Source organism: Pan paniscus, chromosome 9, assembly GCF_029289425.2.
Source record: "Pan paniscus chromosome 9, NHGRI_mPanPan1-v2.0_pri, whole genome shotgun sequence".
Taxonomy (NCBI): domain Eukaryota; kingdom Metazoa; phylum Chordata; class Mammalia; order Primates; family Hominidae; genus Pan; species Pan paniscus.
Genome location: NC_073258.2, coordinates 60,832,423 through 60,859,100, shown reverse-complemented (window position 1 = coordinate 60,859,100; position 26,678 = coordinate 60,832,423). Strand labels below are relative to the sequence as shown.

Sequence of the window (26,678 nt, the reverse complement as noted above, 5' to 3'; positions counted from 1 at the left end):
GAAGATGAAAAAATTTAATAGGGAATGCTCATGTCCATGTGTATAGAATCACAGAAGAATTTCTGAAACAGCAGCACCACATAGAAAATGAATACGAGCATATTCTCCAACAAGAGCCATGTCCTAAAAGAAAAAAAAGCAGCTACTTATTGCAATGCAAGACTTCAAAATGTAGTTAATGATTATGAAACTCAGAAAGCTCTTATGGACTTCCTTTGTCTAATTGCCCATAATTTACCCCTGAAATATGCATTTTCATATGTCAAACTTTTGTTTTGTTTTTGTTTTTGTTTTTTGTTTTGTTTTATTTTGTTTCTTTTGAGACGGAGTCTCACCCTGTCACCCCAGCTGGAGTGCAACGGTGCGATCTCAGCTCACTGCAACCTCCGCCTCCCGGGTTCAAATGATTCTCCTGCCTCAGCTTCCCAAGTAGCTGGGATTACGGGCGCCCAACACCACGCCCAGCTAATTTTTGAATTTTTAGTAGAGACGTGGTTCGCTATGTTGGCCAGGCTGGCCTCGAACTCCTGACCTCGTGACCTGCCTGCCTCGGCCTCCCAAAGTGCTGGGATTACAGGTAGTTTTGTATTTTGTTTTTAGTATTTTTAGTTTTTTCTCACAATTTTAAATTGCCAGCATTATTTTTAACAATTCACTACGCTATGTAGTTTATCTTTGCATCATTTCCAATACTGGAGGTATAAATTTTGTAAAGACATTTAGAGAGTTCTAATTCATTGTATGCATTTTTTGCAAATTTGACCCCACAAAAGTGCATTATTGCAACATCGACTTTGTGTGTAAGCATTGTGCGTAACATGAAAGTGTCAAAACTTCCTCAATAAATGAAGAAATGTCCTTTTTGTGCATCTACTTTTGTGAAAGATAACATTTCTCAAGATATCAGCTCTTTGAGTGACTGCCTGAGCAGCGGTGACCCACTGCAGTTTTTCATCAACCTCGTCAAAAGACTTAGGTTGTCCCTACAGTATTTCAGATGACTGCAGTTATATGAGCTATTTCTTTGTAAATACGGTTCAGCATCTGCTCATAACTGTCATACTCATGTGACTGTCATTAGTGTACCTGAGTGCTTATGCTTGCAAAAATATGTATCTTATTATTGCCTATTTTAATGTGTAAAGTGCCCTATAACATACTCTGCAGTGCTTTTATGTTTCTCAAATAAATCCCCTTTTACAAATATAAATAAATATCTTTTAAATAATTTTTAAATTCTTTTTTCAGAATTATATTTTTGGGATTTTGATCTTTCAAGATTTTAAGACTTGGATTGTGTCTTTTGGGATTATGACTGGCTCCCCATGCTCCACTTCTTCCTTTTTGTCTTTGAGCTTCCTGTCCCTTAGATCATGTCCTCCTAGTTAGGGAAATATTTTTTAAGAAGGAATATTTCTGGCTGTTAGAACAAGGACATTCTTGCCACAAGTCTCTCTACTGCATCAGTTACATCTTGGTTCCATACGCTATAGATCAAGGGATTCCACACCGGGAGAAAAACATGTGAACAAGAGATACCTCCCAGCCCTCCTCTGGGGAGTAACTAGAGCTGGGGCAAAGGCAGATGAGGATGCAACACCAATACTGCAGGAGAACCACAATGAGGTGGGAGGAACTGGTAGAGAAGGCCTAGTGCTTTCTCTTAGCTGAATGCATCCTCAAGATGGTGGCTGCAAGGCAGCCATAGGGGAGGCAGACAAGGAGGAAGGAAGGGGATGGTGATGGTGGCCACATGGAAGTCAGAGAGCTGACTCATGCATGTGGTGTCTGCACAGACCAGGCACTTGCTGTGGGCATGTCACAGAAGAAGTGGTAGGTTTCATTAGGCCACAGAATGGAGGGTGTCAGATCAACATAGTCAAAAACAGTGACAACAGGAATCCCAGCCTCAAAGAGCCCAAAGTCATCTGCCCACAGAGCTACCCACTCATGATGAGATTGTAATTGAATGGATGACAGATGGTTATATACCTATCATAAGCCATGACAGCAAGCAAGACACACTCAGATCCTCTCAAAAGGATGACAAAGAGCATCTGAGTTCCATAGCCAGGGAGGGAGATAAGCATCTTCCCCATGTAAAGGACGGTAGCCAGTGTTGGAGGAGAAATGTTGGTGGAGTAGCCAATTTCCAACATAGTCAATGCCAAAAAAATAAAAATAAGTACATTGGAATATGGAGGAAGGGATCTTGCCAGACTGTGGGCCCAAAGGTGAAGTGTCCAACAAGGCTTCTTGGTGCAACATCAAGGCCACAATTATAAAGGAAGCCACCAGCAGGTCTGTTGAAAAGAAGTGGAAGTGGAAGTGTACCACTCCCCTCTGGTTTTCCTCTTCCATTAGACCTGGTACAAGGAAAGAAATCATAGGCAAAGTTACTCTTCTGTGTCATTGAGCCTGAGGAGGTTCAGCTATGTTAAAAACACACTATGCAATCACCGCGTATGTATCGTCATTGCTTCCTTTGGAGTTTAGTCAATGTTAGCTGCCACTCCTACTGCTTAATCTACTGGCAGTGTGACTTTGGAGAAGTTATGAACGTCAGCATTCTCTGTGTAAACATGGGAAGAGTGTAACACCCATCTCAGAGTCCTGGGGAAAATTAAATGAGATCTTATGTGTCAAAGTGCTAAGCCCAATGCCAGATGTGGAGTAGGTTCTCAGTAAGTGTCTTCCTGTTTTTATTCTTTCCTTGGTCTTCATTCCTTTTTTTTTCATAACAAACCCTCCTGATCATTCTCATGCCTCTTCATTACTATGATTATTCCACCACCCAGCTTAAAATATATACAGGTTAAAAGTACAGATTTCTGGCCGGGAATGGTGGCTCATGCCTGTAATCCCAGCACTTTGGGAGGCCAAGGCAGGCAAATCACCTGAGGTCAGGAGTTCAAGATCAGCCTGGCCAACATACTGAAACCCTAAAATACAAAAATACAAAAATTACTACTAAATCTACTAAAAATACAAAAATTAGCTGGGTGTGGTGGTGCATGCCTGTAATCCTAGCTACTCTGGAAGCTGAGACAAGAAAATCTCTTGAACCCAAGAGGCGGAGGTTGCAGTGAGCCAAGACCGCACCACTGCACTCCAGCCTGGGAGACAGAGCGAGACTCTGTCTCAAAAAAAAAAATTATAGATTTCTACAAACAGCAGATGATTCTCATATCAAGCCCAGAGGACAGAAAGCACAGATGTTTCCTCTAGCCATTTTACAAATGTGGAAACCAGAAGCCCAGTGAAATTAAATAGCCCATACTGTTATCCTTCCTATTCTTCAAACCCAGAATTTTGGCACCATATTTTTTTTCCTTGAAACTTCAACAATCCTGTTTTGTTTTGTGCTGTGTACCAGATATTAACCCTACTCTTATTTCACTTTATATGTTGACCTTCATTTCTATGATGGTGTCTGGCCTAGATAGGCTTTTCATCCCCTCATGTGCAGCTCACCCTCTCAAAAACCCAACTTATCATACTCTTTTTTTTTTTTTTTTAAACGGAGTCTCACTCTGTCGCCCAGGCTGGAGTGCAGTGGCGTGATCTCAGCTCACTGCAAGCTCCGCCTCCCGGGTTCGAGCCATTATCCTGCCTCAGCCTCCCGAGTAGCTGGGACTACAGGCGCCCGCCACCATGCCCGGCTAATTTTTTCTGTATTTTTAGTAGAGACGGGTTTTCACCGTGTTAGCCAGGATGGTCTTGATCTCCTGACTTCGTGATCCACCTGCCTTAGCCTCCCAAAGTGCTCAGATTACAGGCGTGAGCCACCGTGCCCGGCCCATACTCTTAGATTAATCTCTCTTAAACACTTTTTAATTTGTATTACTCCACTCTAACCATAAGTTTAAAAACTAAAGGAACTTCTTATTCTTACAGTATCATATTCGAATATTACAGGCTGATTCACAAAACATTTTTACAAATGAAAGTAGCACAACTTCCTGGGAGTATAACTTCAGGAAATAGCTCAGTAAACATGCTTCACTGCCCCATCTCACCCACCACACATTTGTTGATTTTTTTTTTTTTTTTTTTTTTTTGAGACAAGGGTCTCACTCTGTCACTGCAACCTCCGCCTCCCAGGTTCAAGTGATTGTCCCACCTCAGCCTCCCGAGTAGCTGGGACTACACTAGCATGTGCCACCATGCCCAGCTAATTGTATTTTTTGGTGGAGATGGAGTTTCGCCATGTTGGCCAGGCTGATCTCAAACTCCTGACCTCAAGTGATACGCCTGCCTCGGCCTCCTAAAGTGCTGGGATTACAGGCATGAGCCACTGTCAATTTTTTTAAAATGTTACTGAGTTTTAATTTGCTGCAAGGTAGACCTTTCATGTGCATACAAGCATTTCTCTATGTTATGGTTGACCTTTCCAAGTTGGTTCAAATGGCCAAGGGTAGCAGCCTACAGAGTGATGTTTGCATTGATATTTTCAGGGGATACTCAGAGAGGCCACGCCATGCCAAAAAACACTATTCTGCTAAAATTGAAGGATGGGGTCAAAAAAATGCAAATTAAAACACTCAATCTGCATTTTGTTTGTTTGTTTAAGCAAGCCAAGTTTTAATATTGTGTTTTGTTTTGGTTTGTTTTTTAATAATGATCCTCAGTGCTGGTGAAGTAGTGGGGAAAGGAGTAGTTGCAAGGTCCCTGGTGAGGAGATGAAAGGTTGATTTTCTTCAAAAGTTGTCTAACAAAAATTTTCTGAAGTTTTTTTGCTTGTTTTTCTTTTTTTTTTTTTTGGAGATGGAGTTTCACTCTTGTTGCCCAGGCTGGAATGCAATGGCACGATCTTGGCTCACTGCAACCTCCACCTCCTGAGTTCAAGCGATTCTCTTGCCTCAGCCTCCTGAGTAGCTGGGATTACAGGCGCCCACTACTACGCCTGGCTAATTTTTTTTTTTTTGTATTTTTAGTAGAGACAGGGTTTTACCATGTTGGCCAGGCTGTGGCAAGGCTGCTTGCGAACTCCTGACCTCGAGTGATCCACCCACCTCAGCCTCCCAAAGTGCTGGGATTACAGGCATGAGCCACAGTGCCAGCCAAAGTTTTTGATATGGGGCACATAATCATATTTACAACTACCACTTAGAATCTTTCCTTTCCCCCAATTTAATTCCTCATAGTAAATGATCCAATGTAGTTTATATCTATCTGTCAAAAAATACGGGGCATGGATAGCTATGTTGAAAGTGAGGTTGAATTGCATCAGTAGCTCTCGACATCCTCTGCAACATAGGACTTGTGCAGTGTTTTTCCTATGATCCGCACTGTAGTAGTGATAGAACTAATAAAGGGTTAGCTAATATGATATACACTGCACATTCATATTTCATTCAATGCCCACAACTACTCTATGTGGGAAGAACAGTACTATTACCCCCATTTTACAGGTCAGGAAACTGAGGCTTTAAAGGGTTTATTTTCTTACTCAAACACACACATCCTGTAAGTGGCTGAGCCAAGGTTGGAATCCATGTCTGTCTGAATACAGACCTGCTCTTTAAAAAAAAAAAAAAAAGAAAGCTATTTTTTTTACTTTTTTAAAAGTTTCAAATACTTTTGGAGTACAGGTGGTTTTTGGCTACATGGATGAGTTCTTTAGCAGTGAATTCTGAGATTTTAGTGAACCCACATCACTCAAGCAGTGTGCACTGTGCGAAATATGTGGTCTTTTATCCTTCACTTCCCCTCCCAACCTCCACCCCACCCCAGGTCTCCAAAGTCCATTATTCCACTCTGTATGTCTCTGAGTCCTCATAGCTCAGCTCCCACTTACAAGTGAAAACATATGGTATTTGGTTTTCCATTCCTGAGTTACTTCACTGATGATAATGGCCTCTAGTTCCATCCGAGTTGCTGCAAAAGACATTATTTCATTCCTTTTTATGGCTGAGTAGTATTCCATGGTGCATGTGTACCATATTTTATTCATCCACTGGCTGGTCGATGGGCACTTTGCTTGGTTCCATATCTTTGCAATTGCAAATTGGGCTGCTAAAAACATGCGTGTGCATGTGCCTTTTTCATATAATTACTTCTTTTCCTTTGGGTAGTTACCCAGTAGTGAGATTGCATTAATCAATGATAGATCTACTTTTAGTTTTACAAGGAATCGCCATACTGTTTCCCACAGTGGTTGTACTAATTTACATTCCCACCAGCAGTGTAAAAGTGTTCCCTTTTCACATCCATGCCAACATCTATTGGGATTTTGCTTTTTGGTTTTGGGGTTTTTGTTTGTTTGTTTTTGAGACAGTCTCCCTCTGTGGCACAATCTTGGCTCACTGACACCTCTGACTCTCGTGCTCAAACAATTCTCCCACCTCAGCCTCCCAAGTAGCTGGGACCACAGCTGCATGCCACCACACCTAGCTAATTTTTTATATTTTTGGTAGAGACAGAGACAGGTTTACCATGTTGCCCATGCTGGTCTCAAACTCCTGGGCTCAAGTGATTTGCCTGCCTTGGCCTCCCAAAGTCCTGGGATTACAAATGGGAGCCACTGCACCCCACCTACATCTATTGCTTTTTACCTTTTAATTATGGCCATTCTTGCAGTAGTAAGGTGGTGTCTCATCATGGTTTTAATTTGCATTTTCCTGATGACTCGTGATGTTGAGCATTTTTTCATATGTTTTTTGGCTGATCGTACATCTTCTTTTGCGAAATGTCTATTCATGTCCTTTGCCCACTTTTTGATGGGCTTATTTTTTTCTTGCTGATTTGTTTGAGTTCCTTATAGATTCTGGGTATTAGTCCTTTGTCAGATGCATAGTTTGCAAATATTTTTACCCACTCTGTGGGTTGTCTGTTTACTCTGCTGATTATTTCTTTTGCTATGAAGAAGCTTTTTAGTTTAATTATAGAACTGCTCTTTTACTTATGTTTCTCTATTGCCTCAAACTCCATGTCTTGAAAATTAGCCTGCCTAATCATTTATTTTAAACAAACAAAATAAGTAAGTAATAATAATAAATAATGCATGTGTAGTATACCCTTATCTCAGGAAAATGTATGACTAATGTTAGGGCTTTTGAAATAACCTTGAAAAACCCTTAATAATCTTGAAGGCCCTTTGAGATTTGGGATTCCAAAGTGGCAACCACTAAATGACCTCTAAAATTCCTCCTAATTCTGTGATTTCATGAGTGACTTTGAAGAAGAAGATGATGAAGAAGCAGCTCTAGATGATCTCTCATTTCTCCAAGGAATTTTGGAAGAAAAACCATCTCCCCAGATCTTTTTTTTTTCTCTTGAGACAGTCTCACTCTGTTGCCCAGGCTGGAGTGCAATGGTGTGATCTCGGCTCACTACAACCTCCCCCTGCCAGGTTCAAGCTATTCTTGTGTCTGAGCCTCCCAAGTAGCTGGGATTACAGGTGTGTACCACCACGCCCAGCTAATTGTTTTGTATTTTTTAGTAGAGATGGGGTTTTGCTGTTGGCCAGGCTGGTCTCAAACTTCTGTCCTCAAGTGATCTGCCCACATCGGCCTCCCGAAGTGCTGGGATTACAGGTGTGAGCCACCATGCCCAACCCTCCCCAGATGTTTTACTTGAAGCATTAGTATTCACTAATTTTTAATAAATATTTATTGAGAGACTACTGTCGGGATCTGAATGACTCAATACATAATACCCAAGTGACTAATGGATTAAAAGTCCTATTTTAAATGTGTTAAATGTGAGATACTTAATTCGTGACCCAATAGAGATATCAGGTAGATAAGTGCCTGAATAAGTTTGGAGTTCAGGGGCAAGGTTACCCTGGCTTGAGATACACCATTTGAGAGTTATCAGCATACTTAAAGTCAAACAACTAAATACTAACACTACAAAAATATGTCAATAGAAAACAGGACCTAGGACCAAAACTCAGCTTGTGTGGAAGTTAGGGAAATAGAAGTTGGCAAAGCAATTAAGGACAGTCAGACAGGATTAAAATTAGGAGGACAATATGCTAATAATCCTGATCTGATCACTATATATTATATGTATTGAAGCATCACTATGTACCTTATGAATGGGTACAATTATTATTTGTCAATTAAAAAAGAAAAGAAAAATTTGAAGGAAATTGTTTCCCAGAAACAAAGACAGTAGAAAATATTGTGGAATAGGGCAAAAAAGAATAATGTGCATGTGGAAATCTTTTTAATGATTTCTAGATAAGTGAAGTGAAAACAATAATTTTTCTTTCCCCCAACTGACCTCATCATTGAACTCATGAAGAAGTCATTAAAAGACCATCCCTAGGGAAGATGTACCCATAGAATAATCCTGATGCAATGTTAACTTTTAGACTACATTTAATCGTGTTGATTTTTGCTTTCCAAGCGACCTCAGTCATCTCAGGGGACCAGCAATGACTTGTTAGGCAGGTTAGTTATGAATGTCATTATTTGATGATAATTTCAAGTCTGAATACCAGTACAACTTTAAAGGTAAGTTCCAGGCTACAGAGATGTCATAAGTAAAGCCCAGATGTTATCTTGTACAAAGAGGAAAGAAGCAAGATGGAGTATAACCCAAGGGTTAATCTGAAAGGATTCCAGTCTGGTTTAAGAGGCATCTTAACATAGTGCCCTGAATCAGTGAGATATGTGATCTAGCAGTGGTCAGCATGCCAGCCCAGGGATCCTCTGAGGACAGGTAAGACCTTGAGGCAGGCCCTTGGGGTCTTCAGTGTTTAGCAAAGGATCCCAGTAAATCTGCAATGGGTTGTAGTCCACTTGAGCTCAGCAAATGCTCAGAATCTCCTCCCAGACTCCAGATTTTAGAATGTTAGAAAAATCGCTTGTCGGCCAGGCGTGGTGGCTCACGCCTGTAATCCCAGCACTTTGGAAGGTCAAGGCGGGTGGATCATGAGGTCAGGAGTTCAAGACTAGCCTGGCCAACATGGTGAAACCCCGTCTCTACTAAAAATACAAAAACTAGCCAGGTGTGGTGGTGCGCGCCTATAGTCCCAGCTACTCAGGAGGCTGGGGCAGGAGAATCACTTGAACCTGGGAGGCGGAGGTTGCAGTGAGCCAAGATCGTGCCATTGCACTCCAGCATGGGTGACAGAGCGAGACTCCACCTCAAAACAAAAAAAAAAAAAGAAAAATCGCTTGTCAATTACTAAGCTAGGAACAAAAGCTAAGCGTGGAGCTTTACACAGAAAGAGTCAAAGTCTAGTTCCTACTGAGAACCGGTATTTTATACAGATGACTTATGGGAAATTCAAGAATACATACTGTGAAATCCATGCTCCTCAAACTGATGAAAGGCAAAGAGAAAGGTCTGTTTACAATGATCAAGGGATCATACTCTAGACCAGATTGAATGAGCTCAACACTAACCAGTCCTGAAATGCAGAGATGTATGTACGGTCAAGGAGTTTTCCACTTTTTAAAAAATATCCATCATTTCAATTTCAAATTTAAAGATGTTGAAAATGTAGAAAATACTTCTGTTATAAAAGGAATTACTAGTAGTTTCCTTCACATAGGAGGCCCCTTATGCATTAAAAAGTAATTGTAATTACATGCCATTCTTCAAACGGCATTATTGCAAAAAGAGAGATGTCTGTGTTCCCCTAGCATGTTGTCATTTTATGACAGCAGTTCCCTGAATTTGACTTGTATTATATGTGTATTATATATACACACACACGTACACACATGTATACATATATCTTTTCTTTTCTTTTCTTTTTTGAGAAGGAGTCTCACTCTGTCACTCAGGCTGAAGTGCAGTGGCACAGTCTCAGCTCACTGCAACCTCCAACTCCTAGGTTCAAGAATTCTGCCTCAGCCTCCCACGTAGCTAGGATTACAGGTGTGCACCACCATTCCCGGCTAATTTTTTTGTATTTTTAGTAGAGATGTGGTTTTACCATGTTGGCCAGACTGGTCTCCAACTCCTGACCTCAGGTGATCTGCCTACCTCAGCCTCCCAAAGTGCTGGGATTACAGGCGTGAGTCACTGTGCCCAGCCCTATGTTTTGTTTTTTGGAGACAAGGTCTTGCTCTGTCATCCAGGCTGCAGTTCAGTGACACAAACACAGCTCACTGCAGATCTTCTGGGTTCAAGAGATCCTCCTGCCTCAACCTCCAGAGTAGTTGGGACCACAGGCACATGCCATCACACCTGGCTGATTTTTTTTAATTTTATGTAGAGATGAGGTCTCACTATGTTGCCCAGGCAAGTCTCAAACTCCTGGCCTCATGTAATCTCAGCCTCCCAAAATGCTGAGATTACAGGTATGAGCCATCATACCTGGCCTGACTTGCGTTATTTTTATGACTATCTCTTTCATTCAATTTTGAACATTAACATCTTCACTCATTTTATACACTTCTTTCTCTTTTCCCAGAAAACAGAGCTATGCCTTATATAGAGCAGGGCCTTAATAATGTTTGTAAAAGGGATTTCTTTAAAACAATATTGTTGATTAAATGAGTAGGTAGTGAAAGAGGAAGAAAATCAGGAGCAAAAAGGAAAGAAAGAGACTATAAATTAAAGTGCTGAGCACTGCCTCTGCAATGATCTGAGGAATGCCTGTGGCACATCACTTTACAGCAATAGAGTTTGTTGAAAATGGACAATTAGAATTAAATAATTTTGTCCCTCTAAGGCACCTATCATTCAGCCTTGCACATACTGCATTGCTCAGTGATGTACAGTTTGTTTTAATGATAGAAACAGACCTGCTTTCAGATCGACCTAGGAATTAAGTCCTACTCTGCCATTTACTAGCTGGGCAAGTTAATTAAACCCTTAAGCCTCAATTTCTGCATCTGAAAAAAAATGTAAACAATAAAGATACCTATTGCACAGGAATAGGTATCTTTTTTTGAGAACTTGTCTCAAAAAAAAAAAAGAGTGTCTTCTAAGGACAAAATATGTCTTTTGTTTGAGTACATCTGATGTTGGAACATTTTATTTGAATAGGTACCAATATATCTGAAGGTCCTGATGCCTGTAAAATAATTAGCACAGTGCACAGATCCTGGAGTACTGAGCCTGCTTTTGCAGTGCACAGCACCCAATAAATGTTAGCCATTATTATTGCAGTAGGAGTACAATAGCCTTTGTTGAATGTCTGGATGTTTCATACAATATACTCCCAGTTCCCTTACAAAAGTATCACATTGGACCATGTAAAATTGCCTATATGCTGCCATTGGTGTTTTCTCTCTTTCTTTTCCCCCAAATCATATGCGACCATTGCTGACCTTCAAAAACAAATTTCATTTGATCCAACATATTAAACTATTTTGGCTCCCTTTCTTTCGAGATGCTGCTGCCAAAAAAAATACTCATATGAATTTCTTCCAGAAAGTACTCATGAGAATATCATCAGACATATAGAAAATGTTATTCAAGGATGTCTTCTGGCTGGGCACAGTGGCTCGCACCTGTAATCCAAGTACTTTGGGAGGCCGAGACAGGAGGATTGCCTGAGTCCAGGAGTTTGAGACCAGCCTGGACCACATGGCAAGGCCCCTATCTCTAGAAAAATTTTAAAAATTAGCCAAGCATGGTGGCAGGCACCTGTGGTCCCACGTACTTTGGAGGCTGAGGCAGGAGAACTGCTTAAGCCTAGGAGGTAGAGGCTGCAGTGAGCCATATTTGCACCACTGCATTCCAGCTTGAGTGACAGAGAACTTGTCTCAAAAAAAAAAAAAAAAAGAGTGTCTTCTAAGGACAAAATATGTCTTTTGTTTCAGTACATCTGATGTTGGAACATTTTATTTGAATAGGTACCAATATATCTTCCCTGACTCTGCTACAGCCATATAAGCATCTTTAGAAGCCACAAATACCTATGTTCCGAGCTGGGCTTTTGCCCTGTGAATTATGGTTATAACTTTGTTCTTCCTTCTCTGCTCATCCCACAATCAAAATCTCCAAGTTAAGATTTTATTTTCCTCTCAGTTGAGTCCAAATTTGTGCTAATAGCTATATCATGTAGGTCAATTCAGCCATAAAGATATACCTAAAGTCAATACATTTTTATAAACTATCTTTTCTTTATTTCTTTTTTCTTTCTTTCTTTCTTTGTCTTTCTTTTGTGTTTCCTTATTTATATAAGGTACCTTTTAACAATAACTAGTTTATAAGTAGATTAAAGAGTTGTCATTCTTCACCCTACTAAAAGAGAGATTCTGAAGAATAAGGTAACATAGGAGACTAGGAGTTGAGCCAGATGTAATATGAAATCTCTTCCAGAAAATATTAGATAGACCTGCCAGGTATTCTACCCACTCAACATTTTTTTTCAATCTTAGGATAGATAATGAATAAAGGAATCAAATAATCTGTATACTTCATTGAGCAGGTAATATATGCAGGCATTCTACTAGGTTCTTTCACGGACATCGTTTCATGGACATGCACCTCACAACAACATTGTAAAGTAGTGAGGTGCTATTCTGAGCAAATGGGATCTTAGAGAGAGCAAGTGACCTAGCAAGATCACAAAACTAATAAGTGACAAAGCTGAAATTTGAATACACATCATTTAATTTCAACATAGCCTACTTTCCCGGAGACATCATTTCCCCCAAATTATATGCTTTTTAAAATATATTCATTCCCCTAAAATTTGGTTGTATGACCAGAGGCAATTATATAGACTTAATTAAACAGCCACTCAAACTGAAGTTCCCAGCAACCTACCTTTTCTCCCTGTGATTAAATATCATCTGCACATCTAAATTGAGAGAAACTGACAAGGAGTGGCAGGGGTACAAAGGTGTTGCAAACCAAGCCAGAATAAGCAAAAATCTGGCTGACAGTCTTGACCCTTGACTCCATAAAGTAGATGGCATTTCATTTATCTTTGGGTCCCCTAGAGTACTTTGTACATTTAAATGATGAATTAAAAATTGACCCCCTTGTGCAATCTCGGACAAGTCAAGCAGTCTCTTTGGAAAAGATGGACCCAGGTGACCTGGCAGAGCTCTGACTCTGTGAGCATCTGTAACCTTCCGGGGCCACTAGTCAACTTGTATAGGGATTACATGAAGGACAAAGAACTTGTGGAGCCATGTTCTTAGCTGCATGATGGTAAGACGATAAGCTATTTTTCCGAAGACTAGCTGTCTTCTGGGAGTTTTTCTCTGGGCCTTACCTGTTTAGAAGAAGTTGGCTAGTACTTCAGTTGTTTTCTTTGCCATAATAAGAGAGGAGCTATTCCAAGTCAAGATTTGAGACTTGGGGACTTTGGGAAATTGTATTTTCAATTGAGTAATAGCCAATCTATGGTCTAAATTAACATCTAAGGCTTTTTAACCTAAGTAATCTAATTAGCATGAGAGACAATTTACATTTTTAAGAACTTTGTGATCAGCCACAAGAAAGAAATTTCTTCAAAATCTTATGTTTTTACTCCCCTAAATTCATGCAAATCTTCCCACTACCCTATATTATCTCCATGTTTGTTTTGATATGAAATCATTCTCCGAAATTTTTCAAGTTAAAATAGACCTTTTAAAAAAACTGCCATATTGATCCTGGAACTTCGCTTTCTCTCAAAACACAGCTTTGTACCCTCTAGATATTAGAATGTCCACAGTCTAGTTTAAAAAGCAAGCATGGATCCAAATAGCTGCTACCACCTGTCCAGATTTATGTAAAGAATGAAGTCAGCAAAGCATGCAGCTATTTGTTTCCATGATGCCCAACATTTAATTCAATATTTTAGCATCACATGGATGAATAGTGAGCATGCTGGGCCATCTTTTGAAAGTTGTGTCTAGTTGTCTTCTTTGCAATAAAAAAAAATGCACTTCATATTATTCTAAGGTTGATATCACTTCTAAATAGAGCCTAACTTACATCTATACCTTCTCACAATGGCAACAGCAACAATAACAAGCATCTCTTGTTTTTCCAATAAATGTTACCATAGACCAAGAAAACAAGATGCTTTTTTTTTTTTTTTTTAATGGAGAGGAGGTTCTTAAAAACTACCTGGGGTAGGGTGGAAGGGAAGGTCATAATATGATGAGTAGAAAACTTTTTAATAAAGAAATTAAGGGCTGAGTGCAGTGGCTCACGCCTGTAATCCCAGCACTTTGGGAGGCCGAGGCGGGTGGATCACTTGAGGTCAGGAGTTCAAGACCAGCCTGGCCAACATGGTGAAACCCCATCTCTACTAAAAATACACAAATTAGCTGGGTGTGGTGGCGAACACCTGTAATCCCAGCTACTCGGGAGCCTGAGGCAGGAGAACCGCTTGAGCCTAGGAGGCAGAGGTTGCAGTGAGCAGAGATTGTGCCTCTGCAATCCAGCCTGGGTGACAGAGTGAGACTCCAAAAAAAAAAAAAAAAGAAGAAGAAGGAAAGAAAGAAAGGAAAGGAAAGGGAATGAAAAAGAAAAAAAAAGAAAAAAGAAATGAAATTAAGAGATTGGCTAGACCAATATTATAATGGATATTTTAGTGCTTGAATTTCTTATACAGCATTCTGGATTTCACAGTATTTCTCCAGATTCGATTTTCCCTTCTCTTTTCTAAACCTCGTGATACAATAATGCCAATGCAGACCCTGCGCTGCATTGAGACACAAGTGCTTTGAGGAGATTAGGTTGATTTATGCCCAGGAGATAGGATGGACTTCCTGAGTCTAAGGAGATTAAGAAGAACAAAAACAGAAGGCACCTCTGGAACTTTTTATTTCTAGTGTCCTAATGAATTGAGTAATTCATTTTGTTTTGACTGTATAGTCTTGGTTCAGCCCTACGTAGGTACTGTCCTGGTCTGGGGACTAGACTCTTAGCCCCCAGAAGACAGTCGCTTAAAACTGCAGGCAGGCACCTATGAAAACTCTTAGGACAGCACACAAGACTTCAGGTCGTGGGTCACCGAGGATTCTACCCTCTCTTCGTCTCCATTCCCTCTCTTGTGAAGAAATGAATCAAACCACCCTCCCTCTATCTCCACCCAAAACATCACAGTTTTTAGCCAAACATTTTCCCTCTGCTCCTTAGAAGAGAAAAAAGGGAAGTTCTTTTTGCTGCATTGCCCGGGGCAGCATTTACTAGATAGCCATAGTAATCATGTATTGTAATTATTATTGTAATTATGTCTCTCAAGTGTGGAAATACTATAATCCAACATTTTCAGTCCTAGATCTTGGGTACTCTTTTTCCAATAGACCATCTAGAGTTCTGAATTGTAATCAATTAATAGCAAAGCTACTTAGGAGATATAAAGTATGGAGGGAGAAAGTAGGGTATAAACTAAGGTTAAGCAAACAAGCTCTATAATCAAACAAACTGTTCAAACCATGACTTTTCCATTTTCTAGCTATGTGAATTCAGAAAATGTTAAAATTTCTTTAAGCCTATGTGTCTTCATCTGTTAAAAAGGGATGATGATAGTACACCCCTACTAACATGGTTTTATAGATTAAGTGGGCAAATGCATAATAGAGCACTTTTCACCATGCCTTGCGCTTATTATGAAAGAAATGATAATTTTTCATAAGACAGAGGTCCAGCCCCCATCCTTGGGGAACATAAAATGTAATTGGGTCAGGACATATAGATACAGTAAAATACAGTTTGGTAGCACTAAACTCATAATACTGAGCAACATAAAACGTCAGAGAAAGGAAAGAGAGTGACCTAGGGAGATTTCATAAAAGAACAACATATCCTAGAATTTGAAAATTGGGTATGATTTGGATTAAGCAAAAGAGAGGAGAAAGTATTTCTAGTTGGAAGGAGAATGGAAGTATATGAAGCAGCAGGGAGAATATGAATAAGAGGCCAATGAGTAGACCATGTGGTCTGTAACAGGGATATTTAAGCGCCATAGCAGGATTAGTCTAAAAAAGTCAGCTCCAAGAGAGACTGGAATAATTGGCAGAAGACTGTGAAGGTCAACATTTAAGCAATAGGAAGGCACTGAAAATTTCTAAGCATATAAGCAACATGATAATAGAGAGCAGGATGGATTACAGAGGGAGGAGAAGGGAGATGGGAGAATAGATAGCTATCACAAGAATCCTCATGGAAGATAACAATGGAGAAAGCTGATTAAGGAAATGGGAAAGGACCAAAGCAACAGATAGGAGAGACTCTTTGAAAGATGAACTATCAGTGTGTAGGGACATATAGGATAAAGGAAAAATGTAAATCAAATTCTCTAGGTTTTGAGATACATTACAGAGTTTATGATTCAATTTCATAATATGCCAGCAACACAATTCTCTTTAAATTATGGCATACATCTGCCTATACAATCCTAAAATTTTTTATTTATTGTCTTATATAATTAATCAATACCCTATTTTACCCATTTTGTAACTTTGAACTTTAAATTTGCTTTATTCATTAATTTGTTCAGCAAATGCTTCTTGGCAACCCTATACAGTAGGCACTGTGCTAGGCACTGGAATTAAAATAAAGATCACCAGGCCAGGCGTGGTGGCTTACACCTGTAATCCCAGCACTTTGGGAAGCAGAGGCTGGCGGATCACCTGAGGTCAGGAGTTCGAAACCAGCCTGGCCAACACAGTGAAACCCCATCTTTACTAAAAATACAAAAATTAGCCAGGCATGGTGGTGGGCACCTGTAATCCCAGCTACTCAGGAGGCTGAGGCATGAGAATCACTTGAATCCAGGAGGCAGAGGTTGCAGTGATCCAAGATTGCACCACTGCACTCCAGCCTGTGTGACAGAGCGAGACTCCATCTCAAAAAATAAAATAAAATAAAAAAGATAAAGTCCCTGCCACTGAGGATTTTTCAGTCTTCGGTACTTGGGAGGTGGGAGAGGAAAGATGAGGAGGTGGCAAATGTATAAATTATAATGCTATATAATCTGCTATAAAATGAAAACATGCACATCATCCCTGAGGTTTCTCAGCAAGTGCCTGAATACTGAATGGAGAAGTTGGGAAAGCATCATATGAAACCAGAGATGCCTTGAGGCCCATGTCATCTTTCCTCTTAGGTCCAATACTCTACTCATGGAAGGAATAAATAAAACTGCAAAGATGCAGTTTTTCTTTCGTCCATTCTCACCTGACCCTGAGGTCCAGATGCTGATTTTTGTGGTCTTCCTGATGATGTATCTGACCAGCCTCGGTGGAAATGCTACAATTGCAGTCATTGTTCAGATCAATCATTCCCTCCACACCCCCATGTACTTTTTCCTGGCTAATCTGGCAGTTCTAGAAATCTTCTATACATCTTCCATCACCCCATTGGCCTTGGCAAACCTCCTTTCAATGGGCAAAACTCCTGTTTCCATCACGGGATGTGGCACCCAAATGTTTTTCTTTGTCTTCTTGGGTGGGGCTGATTGCGTCCTGCTGGCAGTCATGGCTTATGACCGGTTTATAGCGATCTGTCACCCTCTGCGATACAGGCTCATCATGAGCTGGTCCTTGTGTGTGGAGCTGCTGGTAGGCTCCTTGGTGCTGGGGTTCCTGTTGTCACTTCCACTCACCATTTTAATCTTCCATCTCCCATTCTGCCACAATGATGAGATCTACCACTTCTACTGTGACATGCCTGCAGTCATGCGCCTGGCTTGTGCAGACACATGCGTTCACAAGACTGCTCTGTATATCATCAGCTTCATCGTCCTTAGCATCCCCCTCTCATTGATCTCCATCTCCTATGTCTTCATCGTGGTAGCCATTTTACAGATCCGGTCAGCAGAAGGGCACCAGCAAGCCTACTCTACCTGCTCTTCTCACATCTTAGTGGTCCTCCTGCAGTATGGCTGCACCAGCTTTATATACTTGTCCCCCAGTTCCAGCTACTCTCCTGAGATGGGCCGTGTGGTATCTGTGGCCTACACATTTATCACTCCCATTTTAAACCCCTTGATCTATAGTTTGAGGAACAAGGAACTGAAAGATGCCCTAAGGAAAGCATTGAGAAAATTCTAGGTAGGATGATCCTATGATTTACTTAAATTGGGACACTTTTGAGAGTGAAATGGGATGCTACTAATAATTTTGCAGAAAGGACATGCATAGGCGGGTGTGTGGCTCACGCCTATAATCCCAGCACTTTGGGAGGCCAAGGCAGGCAGATCACTTGAGGTTGGGAGTTTGAGACCAGCCTCACCAACATGGAGAAACCCATCTCTACTAAAAATACAAAGTTAGCTGGCTGTGGTGGTGCATGCCTGTAACCCCAGCTATTTGGGAAGCTGAGGCAGGAGAATCACTTGAACCAGGGAGGCAGAGGTTTCGGTGAGCTGAGATTGTGCCATTGCATCAGCCTGGGTAACAAGAGCAAAACTCCGTCTCACCAAAAAAAAAAAAAAAAAAAAAAAAAAAAATTGCAGGAAAAAAAACTTTACATTTTTTGTTTTATTTACCAAAATGAAAACTCATGTCAGTGTTCATAACTTTGAAAGAGTACCCCAGTAATAAAAAGGATACTAATAATGGAGGAAAATATTATTTAACAAGTAAAACACAGGAGAAGAAGAAAATGAGCATCATTGCATCTTATGTTCTTTAAGAATCTCTTCTTCAGCATCTTGGAGAGTCATTGACCCTGCTTGAGCTTCCAAGGAGAGAGAGCATTAACTCATAAGATGCTTCATTCCTTACTGGACAACTGTAGTCATTAAGTACTATAACTTACCTTGAGCTAAGGTCTCTATCTACAAACAACTTTCTCCCCCTGGTCTTGTTTTTACTCTAGAGCTCTCTTATATTAATACATAACAGCTCCTCACATGTATTAGGACAGGTTTTGTATCTTCTATAAATCTTCAGTGCTCTTTTCTCTAAAACAAGTACCCCAACTCTTCCTCCAGGAGGTTATATTTGAACCTTCTCATTATACCAGTCACCTTCTAGATTTTCTCCAGCTCCATATCATTGTGCAAATTTCACCCCCAAATAACCACATTACACTGGAAATATTCTGTTCTGAGGGACTGTTATTTTTCATGACCTGTAAGCTATATTTTCTTCTTCTTTTTTTTTTTTTTTTTTTGAGACGGAGTCTTGCTCTGTCGCCTAGGCTGGAGTGCAGTGGCTCAGTCTTGGCTCACTGCAATCTCTGCCTCCCAGGCTCAAGCAATTCCCCCGCTTCAGCCTCCTGAGTAACTGGGATTACAGGTGCACACCACCACGCCCAGCGAATTTTTGTATTTTTAGTAGAGACAGGGTTTCACCATGTTGGCCAGGTGGGTCTCGAACTCCTCACCTCAAGTGATCTGCCTGCCTTGGCCTCCCAAAGTGCTGGGATTACAGGTGTGAACCACCACACCTGGCCACTATATTTTCATTAAATAATTTTGATCACTTTAGCCACAAAATTTGATATCACATAAAACCTTCAAATAGCTTTAAAATAGTTTTCAATTCTGCCTGACCATAATTTATTTTAGTAGCATAAATTTAGGACTTTTCATTTAACACGGATAATGTGTATTTTATTGGTTTTCACCAAGTGATGAAAACTGCCAAAAGCATCTTCAGGCTCTATCTTATTCTTCATACTTTTGTGTCATGGGCAAAACTGCAAAAACTGCCAAAATGATCTTCAGGCTTTATTTTATTCACCATAGTTTTGTGTCATGGGCAAAACTGCAATCATATTTTATTGCTTTTGTCTAAATTATTGACAAAAATATCAAGCAGAACATGACGAGGGCAGAGTCTGGTATCATCTTCAGGAATTGTTCAATTAGGTAGACATCTGCTCAGTTAAACTACCTGTTGGGTACTGTGCTAACTACTTGGGCAATGGGATCATTCGTACCCTAAACCTCAGCATCACACAATATACCCATGTAACAAACCTATACATGTACCCTCTGAACCTGAAAGTTGAAAATTTTTTTAAAAAAAGAAAGAAATCTGCTCAATGAATAACATCTGGGGTACATTGTTGCAATTATGGCCCCCCTTGAACTCCACCTGCCTATATCCATGCCTTTAGGCAGTCTCCCACCCCACCCCACCCCCACCCCCACTGCCATCACTCCCGGAGGGCTATGTGACTTGCTTTGGCCAATGAGACATTAGCAAATGCATTGCAAGCATAGGCTTACACTTATATTTTGGGGCCTGCCTTCTCTTGCTGTCCTAAGGCCTCCACATAGCCTGGGCTAGGATGACATCGTGTAGAACAAAGATAAGCTGTCCAAGTTGAAACTACCTAAGCCAATCAGCCCTAATCTACCAGCTGACTTTAGCCACATTAGTAACTCCGGTAAGACTAACAGAGTCCAGCCCAGACTGTTGACCCATAGAATCAGGGCAAATAAATGATTGATATTTTAAGTCATTATGTTTGGAACAGTTCATTTTGCAGCAAAATGTAGCTGCTTTGCCATCAAATCTATAATTAGCCATCTCACAGAGGGATATGATGAGAAACTTCAAATCCTTTCATACAATCAAAATACACTGCAGCACTTGTATAAATCTAATCATTTAAAGCTCTTATTTTTAAAATGAGGTGCATTTGGCATGATTTATCATGAATCACTTTATATGGGCTCATAGTAATCACCAGTCTTTTCAAAATTCTTACAACTTATCTGTTCGATCATTTCCAGAATTCTACTAGGGATTGGCATTGAGATATCTATCTTACACATATTTTGTATCTGTAGCTTCAGCTAAATGGGAAAAAAATTCAATAGTTCTGAGTGCCTTGGGAATGGAGAATGTAGCATTAATCTTTGGATACCCATAACAGTGGGTAATACTTATTAAACTCAGTTGATTCACTATCAAAAGAGAGATAAAATTTTAGGATGGTGTACTAGTCTTGTCTCTCTTAAAAATTATATGGTCCTTATATAAAGCAATTGTGTCTTATTTATACTTCTTTATCTTTTTTCTATTTTTTAACTTTCTCTACTCCTTGAAAACTTTTTTCTATCATTTACATTCTTCATTGCCTTTTACAGTGAAGCTACTGCATAATTATTGGAATTAAGCAAGACTTTCTTTGGAGATAACTTCTTTCTGGTTCTCAGATTTTTTAAATGTCACTAATAAGGGTACATACTCATTTAAAATATTTTTGAAACCTTTATTGCTAATACTAATTTTTTATTGTTTTATTTGATTCTAGTATCTGTGACTTCAATGTTCCCTAAGATTACAAATAGTGAAAAATACAAATGGGAAACTATAAAATATCCATTGGAAGGGAGCAGGTAGGTATCATTATTGCATATTAAAGGAAGATCATATACTTTACTGTCTTTTTTTGAGACAAGGTCTTGTTCTGTTGCCCAGGCTGGAGTGCAATGGCACAATCAGAGTTCACTGTAGCCTCAATCTCCCGGGCTCAAGCACCCAAGTAACTGGGACTAAAGTTGCACACCACCATGCCCAGAAAAAAAAAAAATTTTTTTTTTTTTAGATGGAGTCTCACTCTGTCACCCAGGCTGGAGTGCAGTGGCACGATCTCGGCTCACTGCAACCTCTGCCTCCCAGGTTCAGGCAATTATCTTGCCTCTGCCTCCTGAGTAGCTGGGATTACAGGTGCGTACCACCATGCCCAGCTAGTTTTTGTAGTTTTAGTAGAGATGGAGTTTCACCATGTTCGTCAGGCTGGTCTCAAACTCCTGACCTCATGATCCGCCCGCCTCAGCATGCCAAAATGCTGGGATTACAGGCGTGAGCCACTGCGCCCGGCCAGAAAAATTTATTACTTTTTTTTGTAAAGATGGGCGTCTCACCTTGTTGGCTAGGCTGGTCTCAAACCCTTAAGTTCAAACGATCTTCCCACCTTGGCCTCCCAAAGTGCTGAGATTACAGGCGTGAGCTGCTGCATCCAACCATACTTTACTATATTTAACTCAATTTTAGCAAGGATTTTTAAAATTTCAGTTACAGAAAATTTTGAGAATTTGAAAATTTCACTTGCCTTATTGATGTTTTTCCACTTTTTTCCAGTGATTCTAGAGAGCTGGGTGCAAAAGCATATTCTGCAGTCATGCCCAGTAAAAAATTCCCAAACTCCCATTTCTCTCATCATCTATTTTGTAGCACTGTGGTATTCAGAAGAAAATGAAAGAGAAATTCTTCTAACCAGGGTAGAAAAGGAATAATGAGAAAGAGGTGAGTCAGAAGATACTGGAAAGAACAAATTAGAAAGAGAGATGGAGATAGGGTCAACAGGGGAAAGCAGATATTTGAGGAATCTCTGGGATGTGACTGCTATGGCTTGAATGTGTGTCTCCTCCAAAATTCATGTTGAAACTTAATCCCCATTAGAGTGGCATTAAGAGGTATGGCCAGGTCGGGCACAGTGGCTCACACCTGTAATCCCAGCACTTTGGGAGGCTGAGACAGCCAGATCACTTGAGGCCAGGTGTTCAAGACCTGCCTGGCCAATATGGCAAAACCCCATCTCTACTAAAAATAAAAATTAAAAAATTATCTGGAGCATGGTGGTGCAAGCCTGTAATCCCAGCTACTCAGGAGGCTGAGGCATAAGAATCATTTGAACCCAGCAGTTGGAGGTTGCAGTGAGCTGAGATTACACCACTGCATTCCAGCCTAAGCAACAGAGCCAGACCCTGTCTCAAAAAACAAACAAACAAACAAACAAAAAGAGGTAGGGCCTTTGCAGGGAGTGAGTAACTCAGGAGCGCTACTCATGAATGGGTTAGTGCCTTATAAAAGGGCTGGAGGGAACTGGCTTAGGCCCTTTTTGCCCTTCGGTTCCTTCTTTCATGTGAGGAAATAGCTTTCAAGGCACCATCTTGGAAGCAGAGACCAAGCTGTCACCAGACACCAAATCTGCAGGTGTCTTGATCTTGGGCTTCCCAGCCTCCAGAACTATGAGGAAATAAATTGTCATTCTTTATAAGTCATCCAGTCTCAGGTATTTATTACAGCAGCGCAAATGGATGAAGATGTAATGAAATTTAGAGAGTTATGAGTTATTGCAATAGGCATCAAGGAGTTGGCTGAGTATTGAAGCATCTTCCATTGCTTCTCTGGAAGGGACAATGGGACTGAGAGCCAGGAGAAATGGCTTCTAGGAGCTGTGTAATGTTGGAAAAGCTGCTTTCATTCTTGAAGACTGCTAATGCTTCTATAACAAAGTATAGCAAATGGGGCAACAACACAAATTTATTTTCTCACAATTCTGGAGACTAGAAACCTGAGATCAAGGTATTGGCAGGGTTGATTTATTCTGAGGCCTCTGTCCTTGACTTGCAGAGAGCCGTCTTCTCCCCCTGTCTTTATGTGGTCTTTCTCCTGTTTGTGTCTGTGTACTACTGCCCTGTTTTTATAAGACCAGTCATATTGTATTAGGGCTCACCCTAATGATTTCACTTACTCTTTATTACCTCTTTAAAGGCTTTATCTCCAAATACATTCTGAAGTATTGAGGGCTAGGGCCTCAACATATAAATTTGGGTTGGAGGGAAGACATAATGTAGCCCAAAACAAAGCCTCAATCTCAGTATCTAGAAAACTAGAGAATTATACTTGTTAATATTTAAGCTATGTTCAGGCACTGACTTGCCGTGGCCCCAATCCCTGTTGGACTGAACAAAGGAGGACAAACGCGGGAATAAAGATAAAGAAAAAAGAGTATATTTGGAAGAAGGGGTCAGAGGGCTCCTTGCTTCTAGTGAACAAGGGCCCTGAGTTTTACAGCCCTTTGTATTTATTGGGTAAAGGAGATTGGGAGAAGCGGGGTGGTTGTCGGTCAGCAGCTTGACTCAGTGCAGGCTTGCAAGGCTGCATTCTCTGAACAGTAGTCTCCAGATGTTCCAGTAGATAACCTCAAGGAGCACAGTGCCAGGGAGTGATTGCACTCAGCATATCTTCTGGCAGCAGGCACAGTCATGAGTTTGCCCACATCCTGCATTCATGATAAATAGTTTGCTGTTTGATCATATAGCCTCCAGTGGAATGCTGAGTTAGTCACGACCCACAGGACTTCAGCTCTCTTTTTTCTTTATCTTTATTCTTTTTTTCTTTATCTTTATTATCTATAAAAGAGTATCTTTATCTATCTATAAAAGAGTAAAAATACTCTTTTCTTTATCTTTATTCCCACATTTGTCCTCCTTTGTTCAGTCCAACAGGGATTGGGGCCGCAGCAAGTCAGTGCCTGAATATATCTTAAATATTAACAAGTACAATCCTCTTGTTTTCTAGATACTGAGATTGAGGCTTTGTTTTGGGCTACATTATGTCTTCCCTCCAAACCAAATTTATATGTTGAGGCCCTAGCCCTCAATGCTTCAGAATGTACTTGGAGATAAAGCGTTTAAATAGGTAATGAATCAAATGACTTTGATTCAGTAATTTAACTCCCACTTTCTATTTACATCTGTCAATATGCTGGCCATTTCTCCTCACATTGGAGCGGCTTCTATGGTACTTTCTACCATACTCTGCTAATAATGGTTTCTTGTCTGCTTCTTAATCAGAAAGCAAAATAGAACAACTTGGGCATGAACAAATGGGGTAGGATGTGAGGGCAATCTGGCTGTGACATCTGTCATCCCATTGATCACCAGAGTTGATTCAGCTGATCTGCCTGGCTAGGTGGGTGTCCTCTTCCTCCTTCACTGCCCCATGTGCAACCCTCTCAAAGCTGCAAGCTTAGTCAAAATGGACGACCTTCCCAGATAGAGGAGGACCATTCTTTGGTCAAGGGTATACAAGTAGCTGCACTCCTCTGCTAGAACCTCTAAACAAGCTCTCCAATGTGGTGGTCATTACCCTTTGTATTTGTTTATTTTCATACTGCCATGTAGAGTTTGAGACCAGCCTGGGCAACATGGCAGAAACCTGTCCCTACCAAAAATACAAAAAATTAGCTGGGCGTGGTGGCACACACCTGTAGTCCTAGCTACTTGGGAGGCTGAGGTGGGAGGATTGCTTGAACCTGGCAGGTGGAGGTTGCAGTGAGCCAAGATCGCAACCTGGGTGACAGAGTGAGACCCTGTCTCAAAAAAAAAAAAAAAAAAGACTGACATAGAGCATATAAAATACTTTGACTGGGCGCAGTGGCTCACACCTGTAATCCCAGCACTTTGGGAGGCTGAGGCGGGTGGATCACAACGTCAGGAGTTCAAGACCAGCCTGGCCAATATGGTGAAACCCCATCTCTACCAGAAATACAAAAATTAGCTGGGCATTGTGGCGCGTGCCTGTAGTCCCAGCTACTTGGGAGGCCTGAGGCAGAAGAATCGCTTGAACCTGGGAGGCTGAGATTGCAGTGAGCCGAGATTGTGCCACTGCACTCCAGCCTGGGTAACAGAGAGAGACTCTGTCTCAAAAAAAAAAAACAAAAAAAACTTTCTTAGTTGTGTGTCACTGCTCTTCATTAAACATGTAGGAATATGTACTATGCACAGAGCCTAACATTCAACTATATTTTGTGTGCATGACTGTCTTCAGGTTTCCAGCCTCTTTGTCACATTCTTGTTTTCAGTGATCCCCGATGGGGGTAGCTTTTAGCTCTACACAAATTCTTTCTTTATCCTTAGTAGCTAGGTGCTTCTGGATAAATGACTCTCAACAGGAAAAGCCTGAGTCTTCTATAGTGTATATCTGTGATAATATGTATTTCTTTCTGTTGACTTAACTAAGGAACTGAGAGAAGTGAGAAACTTCCTAACATATGTAAGGAAATGTACAAATGTACATTGGCACCCTTATTTACACATCCTTCAAGAAGTAACTCTTAACAATAAAAAAATCAATAAATAAAAGAAGAAGTAAGTTCAGGCAACACCATGATATTCCTACTTTACAGGACGCTTGGAGATTTTACTCCTTTCACTGTGGAAAAAAAATGAAAGGAAAAGGAAGGAAAGAAGGAAGGAAGGAAGGAAGGAGAGAGAGACAAAGAGAGAAAGAGGGAAGAAAGAGAAATAAATGGAAACCGGATTAAAGGTATTTTCTCTCTAGAGAAAGCATGAGGTACATCCTATTTATAATAAAATATCATAAATTTGTTCTGCTCCACTTGCAATGATCCTACAAGTCTTGGTTACAATCACCAGTCATTCCTTCATTCATTCATTTAACAATTCAGTGGTTATTATTGAGTATCTACTATGTGTGGAAACCTGGAATATAGTGGGAATGCAGCAATAAATGAAACAATTGTTTCCTGTTATCGCAGTGTTAAAAAGAAGAAGAAGAAGAAGAAGAAAGAATAAAAAAGAAACAGAGAAGATCCTTGTCCTCATGAAGTTTACAATCTAATGGGAGAGACACATAATAAATTAAAATATATAATTACGGACTTTGGTAATTGCAGTGAAGAAAACAAACATAGCAACTCAACAGAAAATAACTGAGTGAGGAACACCTATGTTAGACAAGATTGTATACGCAATGCTTTCAATTTCCTTTATTGTTAACACTCATTGTATGTCTGTCACAACTAATTGACCAATATTGACAAATTATTATTAACTAAACTTCACACTTTATTTGGAGTTCCTTATTTTTTACCTAATGTCCTTTTTCTGTTCCAAGAATTCATCTAGGACACCACATTACATTTAGTCATCATGACTCTTTAGGTTCTTCTTGGCTGGAAGAGTTTATTAGACTTTCCTTGTTTTTGGTGACCTTGACAGTTTTGAGGAATCCTGGTCAGATATTTTGTAGAATGTTCTTCAGAACTGACCTTCTCTGATGCTTAGACAAGGGGTTGTGAGTTTTTGGAAGAAAGAA

General features: G+C 40.3%; 1 protein-coding gene and 1 long non-coding RNA gene across 2 annotated transcripts in view; one reads left to right on the top strand and one right to left on the bottom strand.

Annotated features, from left to right (window-relative positions):
• Positions 1-26,678, bottom strand: part of LOC117974924 (uncharacterized) — a 59,824-nt gene continuing 33,146 nt past the window's right edge. Inside the window, exon 4 of the long non-coding RNA XR_010113354.1 lies at positions 1-2,366. This is a non-coding gene — a long non-coding RNA (uncharacterized LOC117974924). The remainder of the gene's footprint in view (positions 2,367-26,678) is intronic.
• Positions 16,401-19,340, top strand: LOC100971068 (olfactory receptor 10V1). Its single transcript, XM_003826360.4, has one exon. The coding sequence runs from the start codon at positions 16,989-16,991 to the stop codon at positions 17,916-17,918; it is 930 nt and encodes a 309-aa protein (XP_003826408.1). The 5' UTR covers positions 16,401-16,988; the 3' UTR covers positions 17,919-19,340.